Source organism: Citrus sinensis, chromosome 7 (assembly GCF_022201045.2).
Source record: "Citrus sinensis cultivar Valencia sweet orange chromosome 7, DVS_A1.0, whole genome shotgun sequence".
NCBI classification, from domain to species: domain Eukaryota; kingdom Viridiplantae; phylum Streptophyta; class Magnoliopsida; order Sapindales; family Rutaceae; genus Citrus; species Citrus sinensis.
In genome coordinates, this window is record NC_068562.1 from 17,691,535 (window position 1) to 17,707,423 (window position 15,889).

General features: G+C 32.4%; 2 protein-coding genes and 1 non-coding gene across 3 annotated transcripts; 2 read left to right on the forward strand and 1 right to left on the reverse strand.

Moving 5' to 3' along the window:
• Positions 1 to 418: 418 nt before the first annotated feature.
• On the reverse strand, positions 419 to 3,469 carry LOC102611513 (GDSL esterase/lipase At1g29670-like). The gene is made up of 4 exons (XM_006465092.3): positions 3,119 to 3,469; positions 2,842 to 2,966; positions 1,741 to 1,986; positions 419 to 1,111 (listed from the first exon to the last, which is right to left on the reverse strand). The coding sequence occupies exons 1-4, from the start codon at positions 3,381 to 3,383 to the stop codon at positions 641 to 643; spliced, it is 1,107 nt and encodes a 368-aa protein (XP_006465155.3). The 5' UTR covers positions 3,384 to 3,469; the 3' UTR covers positions 419 to 640.
• A 1,035-nt stretch (positions 3,470 to 4,504) lies between these two features.
• On the forward strand, positions 4,505 to 4,588 carry LOC112496448 (small nucleolar RNA snoR114). The gene has a single exon (XR_003063014.2). It is a non-coding gene; the product is annotated as a small nucleolar RNA snoR114 (small nucleolar RNA).
• Positions 4,589 to 14,761: 10,173 nt separating this feature from the next.
• Positions 14,762 to 15,756, forward strand: LOC102629230 (uncharacterized). The gene has a single exon (XM_006468016.4). It carries the CDS (start codon positions 14,777 to 14,779, stop codon positions 15,695 to 15,697), a length of 921 nt encoding a protein of 306 aa, XP_006468079.2. The 5' UTR covers positions 14,762 to 14,776; the 3' UTR covers positions 15,698 to 15,756.
• The last annotated feature ends 133 nt before the right edge of the window (positions 15,757 to 15,889 follow it).

Consider the following 15,889-nt stretch of genomic DNA (forward strand, 5'->3'; position numbering starts at 1 on the left):
ACGTGGATTATGCAGAAGCTGAAGCGTCTCAGTTCAGGTTGGAGACAGCAGAGCATGCAGGATGCATTCCGGTGATTATGGAATCTAATTTGCAAGAAGTTGTGAACTTAATCTCATGCAAAAAAAGTATAAGAACTGAGATTTAGTTTAGGATCGGATCAAAAGATTAAAGCAAGTGAAAATGCAATATACTCCAAGAAAATGTAATAGTGTGGCTCACTCACTTGCAAAACTAGCTTTAGAGCTCAATGATTTTATTTTTGGGGGTGGATGATATACCAACCTAGTTTTTGTATCTTTTCACAGAGTTGAATGAATGAAAGTATTACTTTCTCTCCAAAAAAAAAAAATGGTCAACTGATGTTTTTCTCATATGATAAATACTATCATTCATCCCAACATTTGTTTTTATAGATAACATTATTTGAAGAGTAGGGATATATGCATGTACGCACAGCTCTACTCCAATTAACATTGAATTTATTTAATTCACCACTTGCATCAGAAGTAATAAGATGTAATAACAAAGTTTACATTGGTGCTATGAGATAGTGTCACATCATCTCTCACATTAATTGAGACATAAACTTTGTATTAATGCCTATAAACATATCATCAGTGTTATTTGAAATTTTAAACATCAAAGCCGAGCTAGTTGACGAATATCAATGGGATGAGTATCAGATGGAAGCAGGGAAACGTATGATCTTCCGGCAACAACCAAGTTGGCAGCCTCAGTCGGATGAGTTGCATCATAGAAAACTTCTAGAGCTCTTACAGGACATGGAGGGCTGAAAGGGATACATGTCAAAATACCACCATTATTTGCTATATTGGCAACCGAGCAGCAGGGATTTGGTCCCTGTAAGCCAGCTAATGGACCTGAAGAGATTCCATAAACGTTTACATAGATAAATTTGGCATCCTGGAGATTGTGATTCAGGTTATCGACCAGGGTTTTAAGCCGTGTGTTGAATTCTTGAACTGCCTTGTTTATGAAGTCTACACATAAAGAACCATTGGTGTCATATGTAGCAATGTTGGCGGGTGTACAACCAATTGGACCTATTCCGAATAGGGCTACCTTCCTTGCTCCATAGCTGTACAAAGTCTAGCACACAAAGAAAGAACCAGAAGTTTTGAAAAGAAATAATGCAAATTCCAATTTACGAAAATCTGAAGTGAAATATCTGTTGAGAAATTACTAGATAGAAAATTTCAAGATTGGAGGTAAGGATCCAAATAATAGTATTTAAGTATTTAAAATACCATCAAAATTATGTTAATTTTTTAGGATTTTTTTGCTCCAGTATAATTTTGAAATTCAAACAATACACTGGCAGATCCTAATGGCAGTAGTAATATAAACAAATAACTTTTAAGTATCGAAAGTAATGATATGGATGCTTTTGATAGTCTTTGCTTACATCTCGGACCAATTAGATGTTTAGCCTAAACTTTTTCGCTTAAATGACTTATCAATCTGAAAGGAAAGGAAGAATAGAGAACGTCTTTTTTTTTTTAATGCAGACACACTGTTAAGCTGTGTGGTTTAATAGAGTTAATTTCCAATACGCTATAAAAACCATGTAGTTGAATAGTATTAAAAATTAACTTTATTAAACCACATGGCTGCATGAAAAAAAAAATGAGAGCGTTCACACGACAAAAAAACTCTATGTTTGTGTATATAGACACACACACACAGATATATATATATAGGACAACCGAGATAGTAACCTTTAATTGCTGAGAATATTGTTCAATGAGAAGTGCGGCATATTGGTCTGGCATGTGGAGGCGACTTGTAGGGTAAAATTGAGGCATCAAGTAGTTGTTAATGTAATCGTTGTTGCCAATTCCCACTGTATAAATGCATTTGCTCAAGTTCTTTTCAGTTGATTTCTCATCGCCCAGTAGGCTTACTATGCGAGAGACTGTTGTTTTGTGATTAAGTAATTGCTTACTGAAGCTAATTACAGTGCCCTGCCAGAATTTTTTTTTTTTTTCAAAACAAATTATAAATAAGTACATTTGACGAGCATATTAGTAATCGTAATGTACTTCATACTTATAATATTTCTTTTACCCAGGCACTAGAGTTACTGAATTCTTGCATGTATCGTATGCATACAAAAAATTAACTTATTAATTACCTTTTGAATACTGAATCAATTACTGTTAGGAATCAGAAATGAAAATAAATCTTGATTTGAACTAATTACACAAAATTAGTTGAACACAAATCCTAATTCATTTGTTATAATGATAAGACATACTTTTTTTTTTTTGGGAATAGGATAAGACATACTTTTAATAACTAACAACTACATTAAAGAAAGATATAAATCCAATTAAATATGTATTTATTACACATGGAAGTCACATTCTTTTGTTCTTTTTCTTTTTTTCGTTTTTTCTTTTTTCCTTTGTGAAGGCTCTCGATAACCAAAATAATCTCAACGCTTAACTTGATCGTACCATGTATAGCCAATATTCACTAAATCCTAATAAAAAAATCTTTCTCAATCAACGCCATCCATAAGCCAAACCAAGGCAATTACATAATGCATATATGACAAGTATCATTATCATTAATGACATGTATATACTTAAAAGTATCATATATAATTAATATGAAATCAAATTATGGAAGAAATTAATAATTAATATATAATGAATTATTATTTTCCTTTTATGTAATCTATATATAAAGACACACACATCATGCATATGCAAATAAACTTTTAGATAAGATGGCCATATGTATTATCTAATTCAGATATCAATATACACACATATTAACGTAATTGTATTTGTTAATAATGTCATAATGCTTACTAGGTTTTGTCCCGTTTCATCCCGAATTCCAGCTCCTCCAGATGCGTAATTTACACCTTTCAGAATTTCTCGACAACTGGCAGTTGCGAAAGATGGAATGTACTCAACAAACCCCATAAGTTCAGCTGCAAAAACAAGATGACCCCAACATCATATGTGTGCGTGTGTGTGTGTGTGAGCGCGCGCGCTTTTAATTTGTACACTAATTATTAGAACGTGATGAAACATCAGTTATTAGATTTCATTTATGGAACAAAAGAGAAAGAAAGAAGAAGACCTGTAATATCAGCAATGTTTCGACCATTCGAAAACCTCCCCGTTGGCCCTGTCGGAAAGTCAATCCCATACGGCAGATAATTGGCCTTAACATTGGTTTGGAGGGCATTGTTATTGCCATTATCGAGTAATGAATCTCCAAAAATGAAGTAACATGGCACTTGTTGCTCTCCATCAACCCTGCTTATAGTTGACAAGTTCAATATTATCATCAACACTATTACTAGTGCTAGATGCCACGTTTTTGTTCCCATGGTCATGCTCATTACCAAGATCAGAACAAATCCAAACGTATAGAAATTATTGAAGTTGAGATGTACAAGAAAGTACGACTATGCACGTCTATGGAAAAAAGTATAATAGAAGTTGGATATCGAATCTTTTGAAATCAGAAAATAATATTAATAATCAATGGGCCTTTGATCCAGTGGAAGAACCCTTACACTTACAATGTTGAGTGCAAGGGTTCGAGACTCCGTAAAAACATTTATGGGGGTTATTTACAATTCTCCCTCAATTATCAAATAATTGAGTGGAGCCAGTCTATCCCTCACGAAATGTGAGTGAAGTGGACAGCTCTCGAATATTTGAGAGGGTTTGAAGAATTTGGGCAACGTTTCAGAGGAGTACACGCCACGAAGAATGTCTCAATTGTAGAATGTATTTATAAATATTAATTGTAATACCTACAGTCATGTATAACAGTATTCAAAAAAAAGAAAATAATATTAATAATATTATTGTAGTGGGTTAATAAGGATATATCGGAAAAAGATTATGTATAATTAGGCCAAAAAAGTTGTTTTAGTAGTTAAAGATAAACAAAATTTGTTGGTTAAGGGAAATAAATTAAATTATAGCCAATAATTATTGGTGAAAGAAAATGATGCTTTGAGGATCAGTGAAGATCTGGCTCTACAGAAAAATCCAGCTATGTATTTCATTTATAAAGTACCTTTATGAAACTCGTTGCATCTTGCCAGCTTATTCTTGTTTGTTTATTCATTTTAGACTTTTAGTTGTTTTAATATGAGAGTATTAATTTCAAATAATAATAGTAGGATGAGACTATTGACTAAGAAAGCTGGCTAGGTAGCCAGTCCAGCAGGACAAGAAATTCCAAAAAATAATTTTTAATGTATCTTCGAATGATGAAGAAATTGGCATTAATATTTTTTTTTTTAGGGTGCAAGTAATCAGTCATCTAATGATCAGATAAAAATCAACCAGTTGACTCAACTTTTGTTGTGTTCTATGACTCCTCCATTTGAAGATATCTGTCTAAGTAATACAAAACGGCATAACATGCACCAGTGGTCTAGCGGTAGGGTAAGGCCCTGCCAGGGTATAGACCCGGATTCGATTCCCGGCTGGTGTACTCGTGATGGAGCGATGAAGTTAACTCACAAGTAATGGATGGGTCCATTACCACCGTCCGATAACTTGGCGACAGCAAGTGCCGTCTGAGCTCTAAATATTTTGATTTTTTTAGGTTGTATCTGTTGCATTATTAAATTGAGGGATTAAATATTACTTTATCTAAATCTAGTCCAATCCATTTCAATCTAATTATATTTTCATCCACTTCAATTATTAGGGTTTACTCATACCTTTCATACGACAACCTATAAATAAAACCATAAATTCAAGTACGATTAATGATATTTGACCTTTTAATTTATTTCATTAAACCTAAATTTTTAATTAAATTATTTATTTTCATAATTACTCTTGTTAAAATTAAAATATCTATTCTTTTTTTTCCTTTCTTAGTCATTTCTTTGTCTCTTTCAAACATCACATTATCCCCACTACCTATCTTCATCACCAACGAGTTCATTGTCACCATCACTCACCACCATCAATCCATCACTATCTGCTATACAGGATGGATTTTATTGGTACAGTTTTATTTAAATTTTGTGAATAAGTGGTGGGATCGATTTTATCGCCGAATAAAAGTGAAGTGTAACATATGCAAACTTGCTTTATAATCTTTTATTTATTAAGCGTTGAAAGCCCAATGATTCCTTATAAATAAGTCCGAAAAAATAGAATATGCTAAAAAAAAAAAAAAGCGCTAACCATTTTTTACACGAGAAGCCATGGGCATGAAAGAAAGAAAATGGGAAAATTTTCAAGGTTTGGGGATTTTGCCAAGAATTAAATATGGATCTTACACAACTAAATTAGAGAAATTATTTTAAAGTATTTTAACCGCTAAATTTATTTGGGAACATGCATTAAGAAGGAACTTAAGTGTAGGAAGTGTACAGAGAAGATTTGAGAGTGAGAAAAGTGATTCAAGCTTTCAAGTTGGATTGATTTCTCACCAAAGAGAGAAAGATTTCTATCATTCTATGAATATTTATATTGAATACATGGGAATGAAGTTAATTTAAAGTTTTATTTAAAGTTAGGGTGTCCATCAAATGCATACAATTGGTCCAAATCTAAATTTTGTAACTAGTAGATTATTTTAGGTGCATAAAGGCACCAACAAGGCATTGTAGAGTTAGAGACGCGCAGCCCTTAGTATTTCTCGTAAACCTAGTCTTGAGTTTTCTCAATTTTGTAAAGTAATCATACCATCTCCTTGATTTAAGAAGAGCTGCGAACAAGATTCAGTCTACAGAAGTAGTCAATAATTGAGCTTGAGAGTTGTAGTTGTGAGTAGAATATACTTAACTTACATTTTATATTTTCCTTATGATTTTAATTTTAATAAAGTAAAGCATGTTTACAAACCAATATTTGATAATTCGATTAAGTTTTCTACAAATAGATTTTACTTGCATATTGATGTGTTTCTTGAGGCGTGATAAATGAGGATTTTTTTAATTTTAGACGCATGAGTATATTTTAGTAAAAAGAAATATAGATTTAAACTATTTTTAAAATACTTATATACATGTGTAAAAAAATTTGTTTTAAAAAATCATTTGACAGTATCCTTTTCCCCGAGATACAGAGATGAGAATAGAGATGCAGTTATACACATTCAATTATTGAGATACAATTAAGCTAGAAGTCTTTGGGTCTATCTGAATACACACAAAGCTTTGAGTCTCGTGACTGAACACTTTTGCCCTTTAGGGGCCATCTTATGCACACGATATGATGAGATTGGATAAGATATATGAGAAATCACGAAATTGGTTTGTCGATTATAGCTTCAGGAATGCCAGTACACTTTTAATTTGTCATTGTACCACCTGTGTTAGGTTTGGTATGACAAGTTTATTCACCTAAGCACTTATCATATACATATGTTATTTCTTGATATGAGTTTCATCATTATTACGTATAGCATCATATATTTGTTTTTAATGTTAGTTACTTAATTTAAAGTTAAAACAATTTCTTACGTTTATACATATAGTTTGAAGAAATTGTATATTACAATAATATAATAATTTTAAAGTATGTTTATTTTCCAAACCTATTATCCATTTACCAAATTTTATACTCACCTGTTTCACTATTTTTTCTCCCTATGGGAGGTTTCAGGTACACCACCCAACCTAGCCACTATAGTTATTTTGAGTTTCGCCCACATGATGGTACAAGGAGACATAGATGATATTATTAGGTATTTTGATCATCTTATTTTTGGATTGTCTAATTATACTATGATTGGATAAATCATTATGTATGGTGGCATTAGCGACAATATAATCTTTTAATACTTTAGAGATGTCAGGTGATATTTGGATGAGATCATTTAATTATATTATTTATATGGTTAAGAAGATTAATCAATAAAGTTGATTGAATATTGGATTAATTTAAGAGTGCTTATTTTATAAATTTGCAGGTTAGAAATATAACAAAAAATATAAGAGAGATTACACAAACTTTTAGGTAAAAATTCTTATTGATAAAATTTTTAGTCTTGTTAAATATTGGATGGACTCGCCTTAAGAGTTTAGGGAAAGTTGTTTATGAAGTTAGTAAACAAGTTACAGTGGAAAATCTTTGCCTTGATGAAGAAAGAAGTGAACCAGAAGAAGCATATACTACATACTAATATGCCTTCATCATCTATTTTGTTCGTGCTTATGTCGTGTCGTGCTTGTGTTGTGCCTCATGAGCATGTCTCACAATCCTTTGAGCTTGATCTTAAATGAATCACTCTGACTTTCAAGAGTTGTTATCATCAAAACTAAGATTTGCATGACTCTTTGGGTCAACAAAGGATTTTATCAAGCCAAATGTAGGTTAAAACTATAAATTGGTTAAAAGCTAGATAAAAGTTAAGTTAGTTAACAATTTATGGTGGAAAATTAAATTGCCTTGTAAATAAAAAAGAAGTGCATTAGAACAAGCATATAATATATACTAAAATGTCATTATCATTCATTGTGTTCGTGCTTGTACCATATTGTGTCATGCTATGTCTTGTGTTGTCCAGCTCATTGGACATCTCTAATAATGTAAATGAGTAAAGCAACCCAATCCAATTCAACCAAGGAAAAGACGAGTTCTTTGATATATTCAAAGATTAAAAAAAAATTATGAAAAGAGTTACAAGAACGGGGAGTGAATTGAAGAGATAATTGTCACAAAGATCCAAGTTCTACAAGTGAGTCAAGCCACCGAGTCGACTCAAGATGGTCTCATTCAAGCCATTATTTGACAAATCAAAAGTTGTGTTGAGATGATTTCCAGGAAAGTTAGATGATCGAATTGACTCAAGATAAAACAACTTATTTTCATCTAGAGACAATGGTTCCAGTCGTTTAAGGTTAGATATTTGAGAAGAGAACAAGTTTACCAAAGAGAAGGTTTTAGGAAAGATCAAGGACTATGAGACAAGGTTTTAGGAAAGATTAAGGACTCTGAGACATAAAAGAGAGAAGAGGAAAACAGAAATAGGGCCTTTGAATAATAGAACCAATGAGATTACTCAACCAAGTTGGCAAGTAACAATAGCCCAATGACAATATGGGTTCATTTTGTTCAATGAAAGAATCTTTTGGTAGTTTTCAAGTGAAGAAGCTTTTGGTAGTTTTCAAGTGAGTCTCTAAAAGAAAAGAGATTTTCTTTCTAAATATTGGTAGTAATGGACTAATGGCGAACTAATTAAAGTAGTATTAGTATAAAAAAAATTAGATCTATTTTATAAGTGTAGGCAGATTATTATCCTAAATTAATTAAACTAATTAATTTAAGTGCAAGTAATAAAAATGATAGAAAATAATGCATACAAAAATCTTTACATGGTTCAAAAAATAATCCTTTATCCGTGTGGACACATCTAGATATTATGGAGTTCACTAATGGTGCATTTACTTTTAGAATTGGAGAATCAAGATTTGGAATCGGAATCATTGCAACATTTACTTTACAAAATAGAGATGGGAATGAGAATCGTTTGAGTAGGGTCCATAGGAGAATAAGAGTATGATCTCTGGAGAACTTGGGAATCAAACTCATTTCTGGATCTAGCATTTTTACCCCACAAAAATTTCATAACTCCAATTTTGTTCTCAATTAAAAAAAAAGAAATTCAAAACCAACAACCATTGTTAATTGAAACAAAGAGCCACAACTATTGTATGTTGGTCATTGAATGCAGAAGAGCCTCACACCACTACAAATCATTAGCCTTGTGCCCTACAAATTGTCACTAATCATCAGCCTCACACTAGATTAGACCATCGCTGATTGTCAAAGATGTGATTGTGATGATGTTGATGAATATTGATGATGAGATTGATTATGCTGATGAATGCTAATGATGAGATTGATGATGTCAATGAATGTTGATGGCATTGATGATGCTGCATCATCAGATTTGATAAGGGAGTCGCAGCAGCTAAAAGATGTAGTGCTGAGCTTGAGATGTGATTTTGATGGTGATGATTAAGAAGAAATTGTGATTAATCATAATGAAAAAGAAAAGTTGTTTGTATTATTATTACTATAGTTATTTTTTAATAATAATAATCACAAATTTTCTAATAATAATAATAATAATAATAATAATAATAATTTTTAATATAAAATCACATATATTATAATAAATAATAACAACAACAACAATTAACTAAAGGTATTTAAGTAATTGGAAAATATCTATTCTAATTTGAGAACAAAGTAAACACTACATTAAGAGTACAACTCATTCCCATTACGATTCCTACAATTAAAGTAAACAACTTATGTTTATTCCCATTACCCATTCGATGCCAACCCATTTTAATTCTGGTCTATTTTGATTACTAATTAGTAAACGCACCATTAGTATATAAAGATTAAAACTTATCGGACTTACACAACGTAAGACTTCATCTTATATTTTGTTGCAATATTATTGAATCAACTTAGCAAAAACTTACAAATCCACCTTATTTTAAAAATGGAAAATGATATATGTACTAAGCTTATTAAAGCTTGAGAAGACCGAAAGGACATCACTGAGTATGTTTTGGAATTTTAATGAGTCTCACGTGTTTTTTCATGTGATAAAGAGTAAAAATAAAATAAAATAAAATTCAGCCAAAAAATCCCCTAATCCATGATCTTCCAAATTGTTCCCCAAACCCAAAATCGCAGAATTCCTTATACCCAAATCACTCTACAACACCATTCTAGCTTCTTCACTTGTCATCACCATCTAAGTATGTTTTATTTTTATTTTTTATTTTTGTGGTATTTTATTTGTAGGGTGATGGCTTTTGTTTGATAGCATTTTATCTTGATCTTTCATGAAAATTTTAAATTGATGATGGCTTTAATTTTGTATAAGCTTTTTGAGTGTTGAAAAATGTACATTGAATATTTTATATAGCTGAATTTTATAGTAGTAAAAAGTTGCAATTTTGTGTTCTTTGTATTGAAATTTTTCTAGCCAGCATATGATTGCCTAATTGATGATAGTTTTATGTTTGCCAACTCCAATAGTCTCTTAATCACAATGTTATCTAGCACAAGTGAACTTTAAACTCACTACAAGTATGTGAAAAAATATGGTAATCATAAGGAGTTGTTAAATGTAATAACTTTGAATGCGCAGAAGACCGAAAGAATAGCAAAGAGAAAATTGACTTCTTAGAAAGTTAGCATTGCAGATAGAATGATTATCTATTAAATTTCAGTTATTTCATAAAGAACTTGAATGGATGCTACAATGTGAACTGCTAAGGTGATTGTTCAAAAATGAACTATGAACAAAATGGACAACAATGGAAATTTCATTAAAAGAATTGTAGTGGTTATTGTACTATGTTTTCTATTTAATTGTTATTTCTAGTTGTTTGAATTTGAACTTATGTATTAGATAAAGATTTGTTTAGACCAAACTTAATATATGTCTTAGTGAATATAGTTGATCTTCATGTGGTTTCTTTTTGTTCTTAATCCTGCTCTATTCATAGAGCATGTGAAATCTGCCTCAGTTGTTTGTTTGAGCTTGACCTAGAAACTAATATATTATAGGCACTTCATCAACATTTGTTTCCCCATTATCTTTCATTTTCTTAATCGCTTTGGAAAATTTCTTTGGAAAGACAACAAGAAGTTCTTTAGAAAATCTTAGGCGATACATTTTTTAAACACTACTTTTGCACAACAATATACATGTATATAAACACCACTTTCGTAGCTACATTACCCAAAAAATTCAAATTACAATTTAACATCATCAAGCATCATATCCATTATAAATGTTTCATTATCAATTAAAAAATAAATTATAATATTTGAAATATTATCCAAAGCACATTACATCACTTTTACGGTAACTTTATTAAAAAAAATCGAAAATATACCAGCATGTAAACATCACTTTTGCATCAACAAAAGACTCCACACAAACACCACATGAAGAATCTTTTATTCACTAGTTAGAAGTTTACTTTCAAAGTTATCTTTCTTACATTGCTAAACTAATAGTTGTTAAAAATTCATATATTGAATTCCTCTAGAAGTCATCCAAGACTCCAAATAAGGCATCATAGTGGCGTGTGGAAGGAGTGGCTGTGGTTTTATATTGTAAAGTAAATAACCAAATTATTTCTATTAGAATTTACAATAACTAAACATAAAGCCATAAAATACCAAACTCCACTTACAAAGTGATTATCGTGGTAAACAATAGATGACTAGCATCCCTAGTACCTACAGAAAACATTAAATTACAAAGAAAATGTATAATTATAGTACATATTAACTTTAATGAATCAAAAGATAGGATAAATAGTTCTCTTTACTATAGTGCTCTCTTGTACTAGATTCCAATAACTACTTCAAAAAATGGAATGTTCCCTTGTGATTTCTATAAATTATAGAAAATAAATTAAGTATAAATAGTCGACTCAAATGACTCTAATGCATAAACTTCCTCAACACTAATGCTTATGGTTTAACTTTACTTTTCTTTTATTGATATATTTTCAATGGAATGTTTCCTTGTGGTTCCTAAATATAAATAAACAAATGACATTTCAATTCAAATGACTCTATTGTATGAAATTACCTCAACATTTATGCTTGATGGTACTACTTTCTTTGTCTTTTATTTACCTTTCTTACAAATAGTTTATTCTTTTCTATTGCAAATTTCGAGTTGCTATTGGACCAAGTATGTTTGTAGAATTTTCGATATTGACAATACCACTTTTGTGCCAAATTATAGTTGGCTACTTGGCTCTAGAACTTATTTTTTTCTGGTAATGTCTTCAATGTGTTCTTGTCCAATACAAAACTATATCACAACTTTCTGCACATCCTGAACCAATGCTTGCAACCTTAGTAAAACTAGTCAACATTTTTTCATATCGCTTCTATTCTTTTGTGGAAATCCTTTCAAGCATCTTTCCGTCATCTTTATAGGATGTACTTTTCTGAAAGTGCGAAAATGTTATTCCAAGTCAAGACTGCAGCTGAATGTCTGCAAACAATTCCTCTAAATTTAAGCATTGAAAACTACATCTAACTTCACCTTAGTCTTCTTTAAAAACAACTTTAAAAGAAGCCATTTTTTAACCTCTCCAATAGTGATATTTTCGCTAACTACATATTTTTTTCCCACGTACTCAAAGTGTATGATAACATATCAACCTAACTATCTCTTTTTGAAATTCTTTAAACTTGGCTAGTGTGTACACCTCTTGAACTTGTTTCTCCATCTAAAAAATAGTTACACAAGGAACTGTTGGAAAAAAAGACCTTTCATCTGCCAAAGATTCTTTTTCAACCTTCTTTTCAGCGTATTGTCATATTGCTCAACAAATTGCTTCGATGACATTTTTAAGTTAACAAATCCATCAAAAAAGTCATTCGTATTCTCATTCTCACAATGTCAAATGGTTGGCATTCCTGCCCAAAAGCTATCTTAAGAAAAAAAAAAAAAAAAGCAAAGTACCCAACGATGCATGTGATCATATAAATCACTTAACCATTTACTACCACCCAAATCAAATTTCAAAGGCCATACAGAAGAAATAGAATTATATTCATTGTAGTCACCTAACTGATCATGACCTTCTCAACTATGTGCCACAAATACCATCGATGCCTAGTGTTAGGCAAACTGCCTCAATAACCTTTTTCATTGTTTTGTCTTAGTCAATGGTGATCCCAATAAAAGTAACTGGGGACATGCATTCTAACCATGTTCTAAATAACTATCTAAATGTCTCAGTGTCCTCATATGAAATCAATCTACATCCTAGCAAAATATATTGACCATGATGGTTAACTCCAATAAATAGGGCAAATGGCATGTTATACTTATTTGTTAAAGAAGTAGTGTCAAATATAACAACATGTCTAAAATGTTTATAGGTTACCTACTCCTTGGATCTGCCCAAAAAACACTCCTAATCAATTCTCCTCATTCAAGTCTATACTAAAGAAAAATCCTTTATATTTTGATTGCACTTTTGAAAAATAAATGTGAATTGCAATAGCATATCCTTCCTCAAGCTACAATCGCCTCATCTTGTTAATAAAATTTCTGCAATCTCTTTTTAAGAATGAGATGTTGTCATGTCCAACAATCTTCAACAACACAAGAGTTGTAATTTTTTTTTTAACTCTAATTCTTGCTCGATCATTATTTATAACCTGCCTTATTACTCATGGATTAATGAACCAACTACATAAAAAATACTTAGTCTTGCTTGAACTCACTCCATGATTATTCTCAAGATCCAAAGTTCAAACTTCTCATTTTCCTTCTTTGTTTACATGACCGCCAACTTTAGCATGGCAAATCAATTTTTCCAATAGGCTGAGGCTTCAAGATATTAGTAGACTTGCTTTTAAAACTGCCATTTCACCCACAAACAAATGTTACATATCTTACAATCTCATCACTCCCTTTCTCACAAGTAGGGATGACAATTTAACCCGGACCCGGACGAACTCGAATAATCCGGTACGGGTTGAATTCGTACCGGATTAAAAATAAATCTGGATCCGGATGTGATTTTGCCAACCTGGACGTTTCCGGGTCCGTTTCCAGGTTCGTATAAACCCGCATATGCGGAACCCGGACCCGAATTTCCTTATTTTAGTATTATATTTAAATTATTTTTTTATTATGAAAAGGGAAAAAAAAGTCAATACCCTAGTTCACACTTTCACTTCACAGCCACCAATTCATTCGTCTCATATCTCTTCACCTTTTCTTTTCTCTTCTCTTCTCTTCTCTTCATCAAATCATCCTTTTCGTCTCTCTCAGTTCTTCTCTTCATCAAATCGTCATCGTCACTCGTCATCACTTCGTATCGCTGTGTTCCCGCTCATCATCATCATCAACCTCCGTTTGGCAGCCGTTCATCCGCCTTTTGCGAATAACGCTCACGGCTGTGACGTGTTCATCATCATCATATCATCAACAATTGTTGTTCATTGCTTTACCAGACGCCGATTGTTGAAGTTTGTGAACTAAATCCGTGAATCGCGGCTGTGACGTGAATTGTAGACATGGCTTTGTATTTTGTGAATGTTATATCATAGATCTGTATTTATAAATGGTTTATTGCTTTGAAATTTAAAATCTGTAAATCTAAAATGGTTTATTGCTTTGTATTTGATTTGGGTAGAATATGGTTTTGTAAATTTGTAAAGTGAATTGGATTTTTTTTTTTTTATGTGATCTAAGTTGAAAACCCGCAATCCGGAAACTCAAATTATTCCGGGTTTAACCTGTACCGGACCCGGTGTCATAAAATCCAGGTTTAAATCCGGGTCCGGTACAACATTTTAGTGTCCGAGTTCGGAACTGGGAAGGCCGGACTTGAACCCGGACCTAGTTTTTGCCGTCCCTACTCACAAATTCTAATTTCTAAACGCAGTTATTATTTTCATTTCAGTCTTCTCAGCCTCTTAGATGCTCCATATATCTATCATTACCTTTTAAAGAAGCCAAATGCCACCTTCGCTTGTCCCAAAATTGGAGTTCCGTATCACAGATTTAAGCAATCAAATACTTCTTCTGTAGATTCAAAAAACAAAAAGGATTATCACTCCCTTTTTTTCTTTTTTTTTTGGGTTCAAATGAGCAGAATATTATTTTATTAATAAAGAGACAATTACAACATTTTCAATTTTTTAATTAAAAATATTAAATTAATTTCGTGGACTAACTCATCAGTGCAAGTTGAGGCTACAATAAGTTTATGGGCCTTGACCCAGCCTGGGCTACATGGCCACCAGCGTTTCAATCAATTCATTTTGTCCACCTCACACTATCTTCCCATTGATGTCTTCCCCTTATCTTCAATCACACCTCTGCCCTAAAACTTCTTCATTTTCCATGACTCACCACTTCCTTTTACACACTTCACTCATCGCTCAATCCTCTTCCTCCACATTCTCCACCCTCTCATGCTCGTTCAAACCCCACAAAATCCCCATTATAACAAACAATCCAAAAACAATACCGGCAACAGACAGAGTCATAGACTTTGGCAAATACAAAGGCAAAATGCTAGGCACGCTCCCTTCAAATTACCTTAAATGGGTGTCCAAAAACCTTCGTGCCCAAGACTTTGAACATTGGGCTATGCTAGCTGACCAAGTACTTCAAGACCCTGTTTACAAAGACAGAATAGAATGGGAGTTTGCTGAAAATGTGTTGACTGGAAATAGTAATGATGTTAACAAAAACAAGAACATGGCAACAAATGAGAGTTCAGTTTCTCGTTTGTTGGAGTTGAGTCAAAGGTTTGGTTGGGATAATGAAGATAGAGTTGGGTGGAGTAAGCTTAATTTTGAGCTTTTGGGGACTAGCAAAGGTGGAAGGATTCCAAGAATCTCGGAGAGGAAAGTAGCGAAAGAGACGTTGAAAGTGCAGAAAAAAGAGAGATTTGGTGGGCTGTTGTTATCAGAGAGTGAAGAGAGGAGGAGGGAGCGGAGAATGAGGGTCAAGGAGAAGGTTAGTGGGGTTAAAATTGGAAATGGGAATGGTGATGGTAATGGCGGTGGTGGTGGTGGTGGTGGTGGTGGTGGGTCGAGTCTCAGAAGTGAGAAGAGAGATCAAGATTTGACTGTGGAGATTCACAATCCTTTTCCAGGAAGGGAAGCACATTTGAAGAAAGTGATGAGTAGGAAGAGATTCTTGTGAAAAATTCTGAAACTGTATTGGCTAATACTAATTTTGATCACAAAATTTTGCTATTGTTACTCCGTTCTTCTATAAGATTGTAAATTTTCCCCACTTGTTGTTATTACTGTGTACCAGATTTAGTTTTGTAACACTGAAGATAATAGCTTTTTAGAACAGAGCTGCAAAATGAACAAATTCAAACTTGAAATG

Coding starts and splice junctions, on each gene's coding strand:
- LOC102611513 (XM_006465092.3), bottom strand. CDS start 3,383: ATGAGCATGACCATGGGAACAAAAACGTGGCATCTAGCACTAGTAATA. Junction 1,987..2,841: donor ATGAAACGGGACAAAACCTA/GTAAGCATTATG, acceptor AAATTCTGGCAG/GGCACTGTAATTAGCTTCAG. Junction 1,112..1,740: donor AATATTCTCAGCAATTAAAG/GTTACTATCTCG, acceptor TTTGTGTGCTAG/ACTTTGTACAGCTATGGAGC.
- LOC102629230 (XM_006468016.4), top strand. CDS start 14,777: ATGGCCACCAGCGTTTCAATCAATTCATTTTGTCCACCTCACACTATC.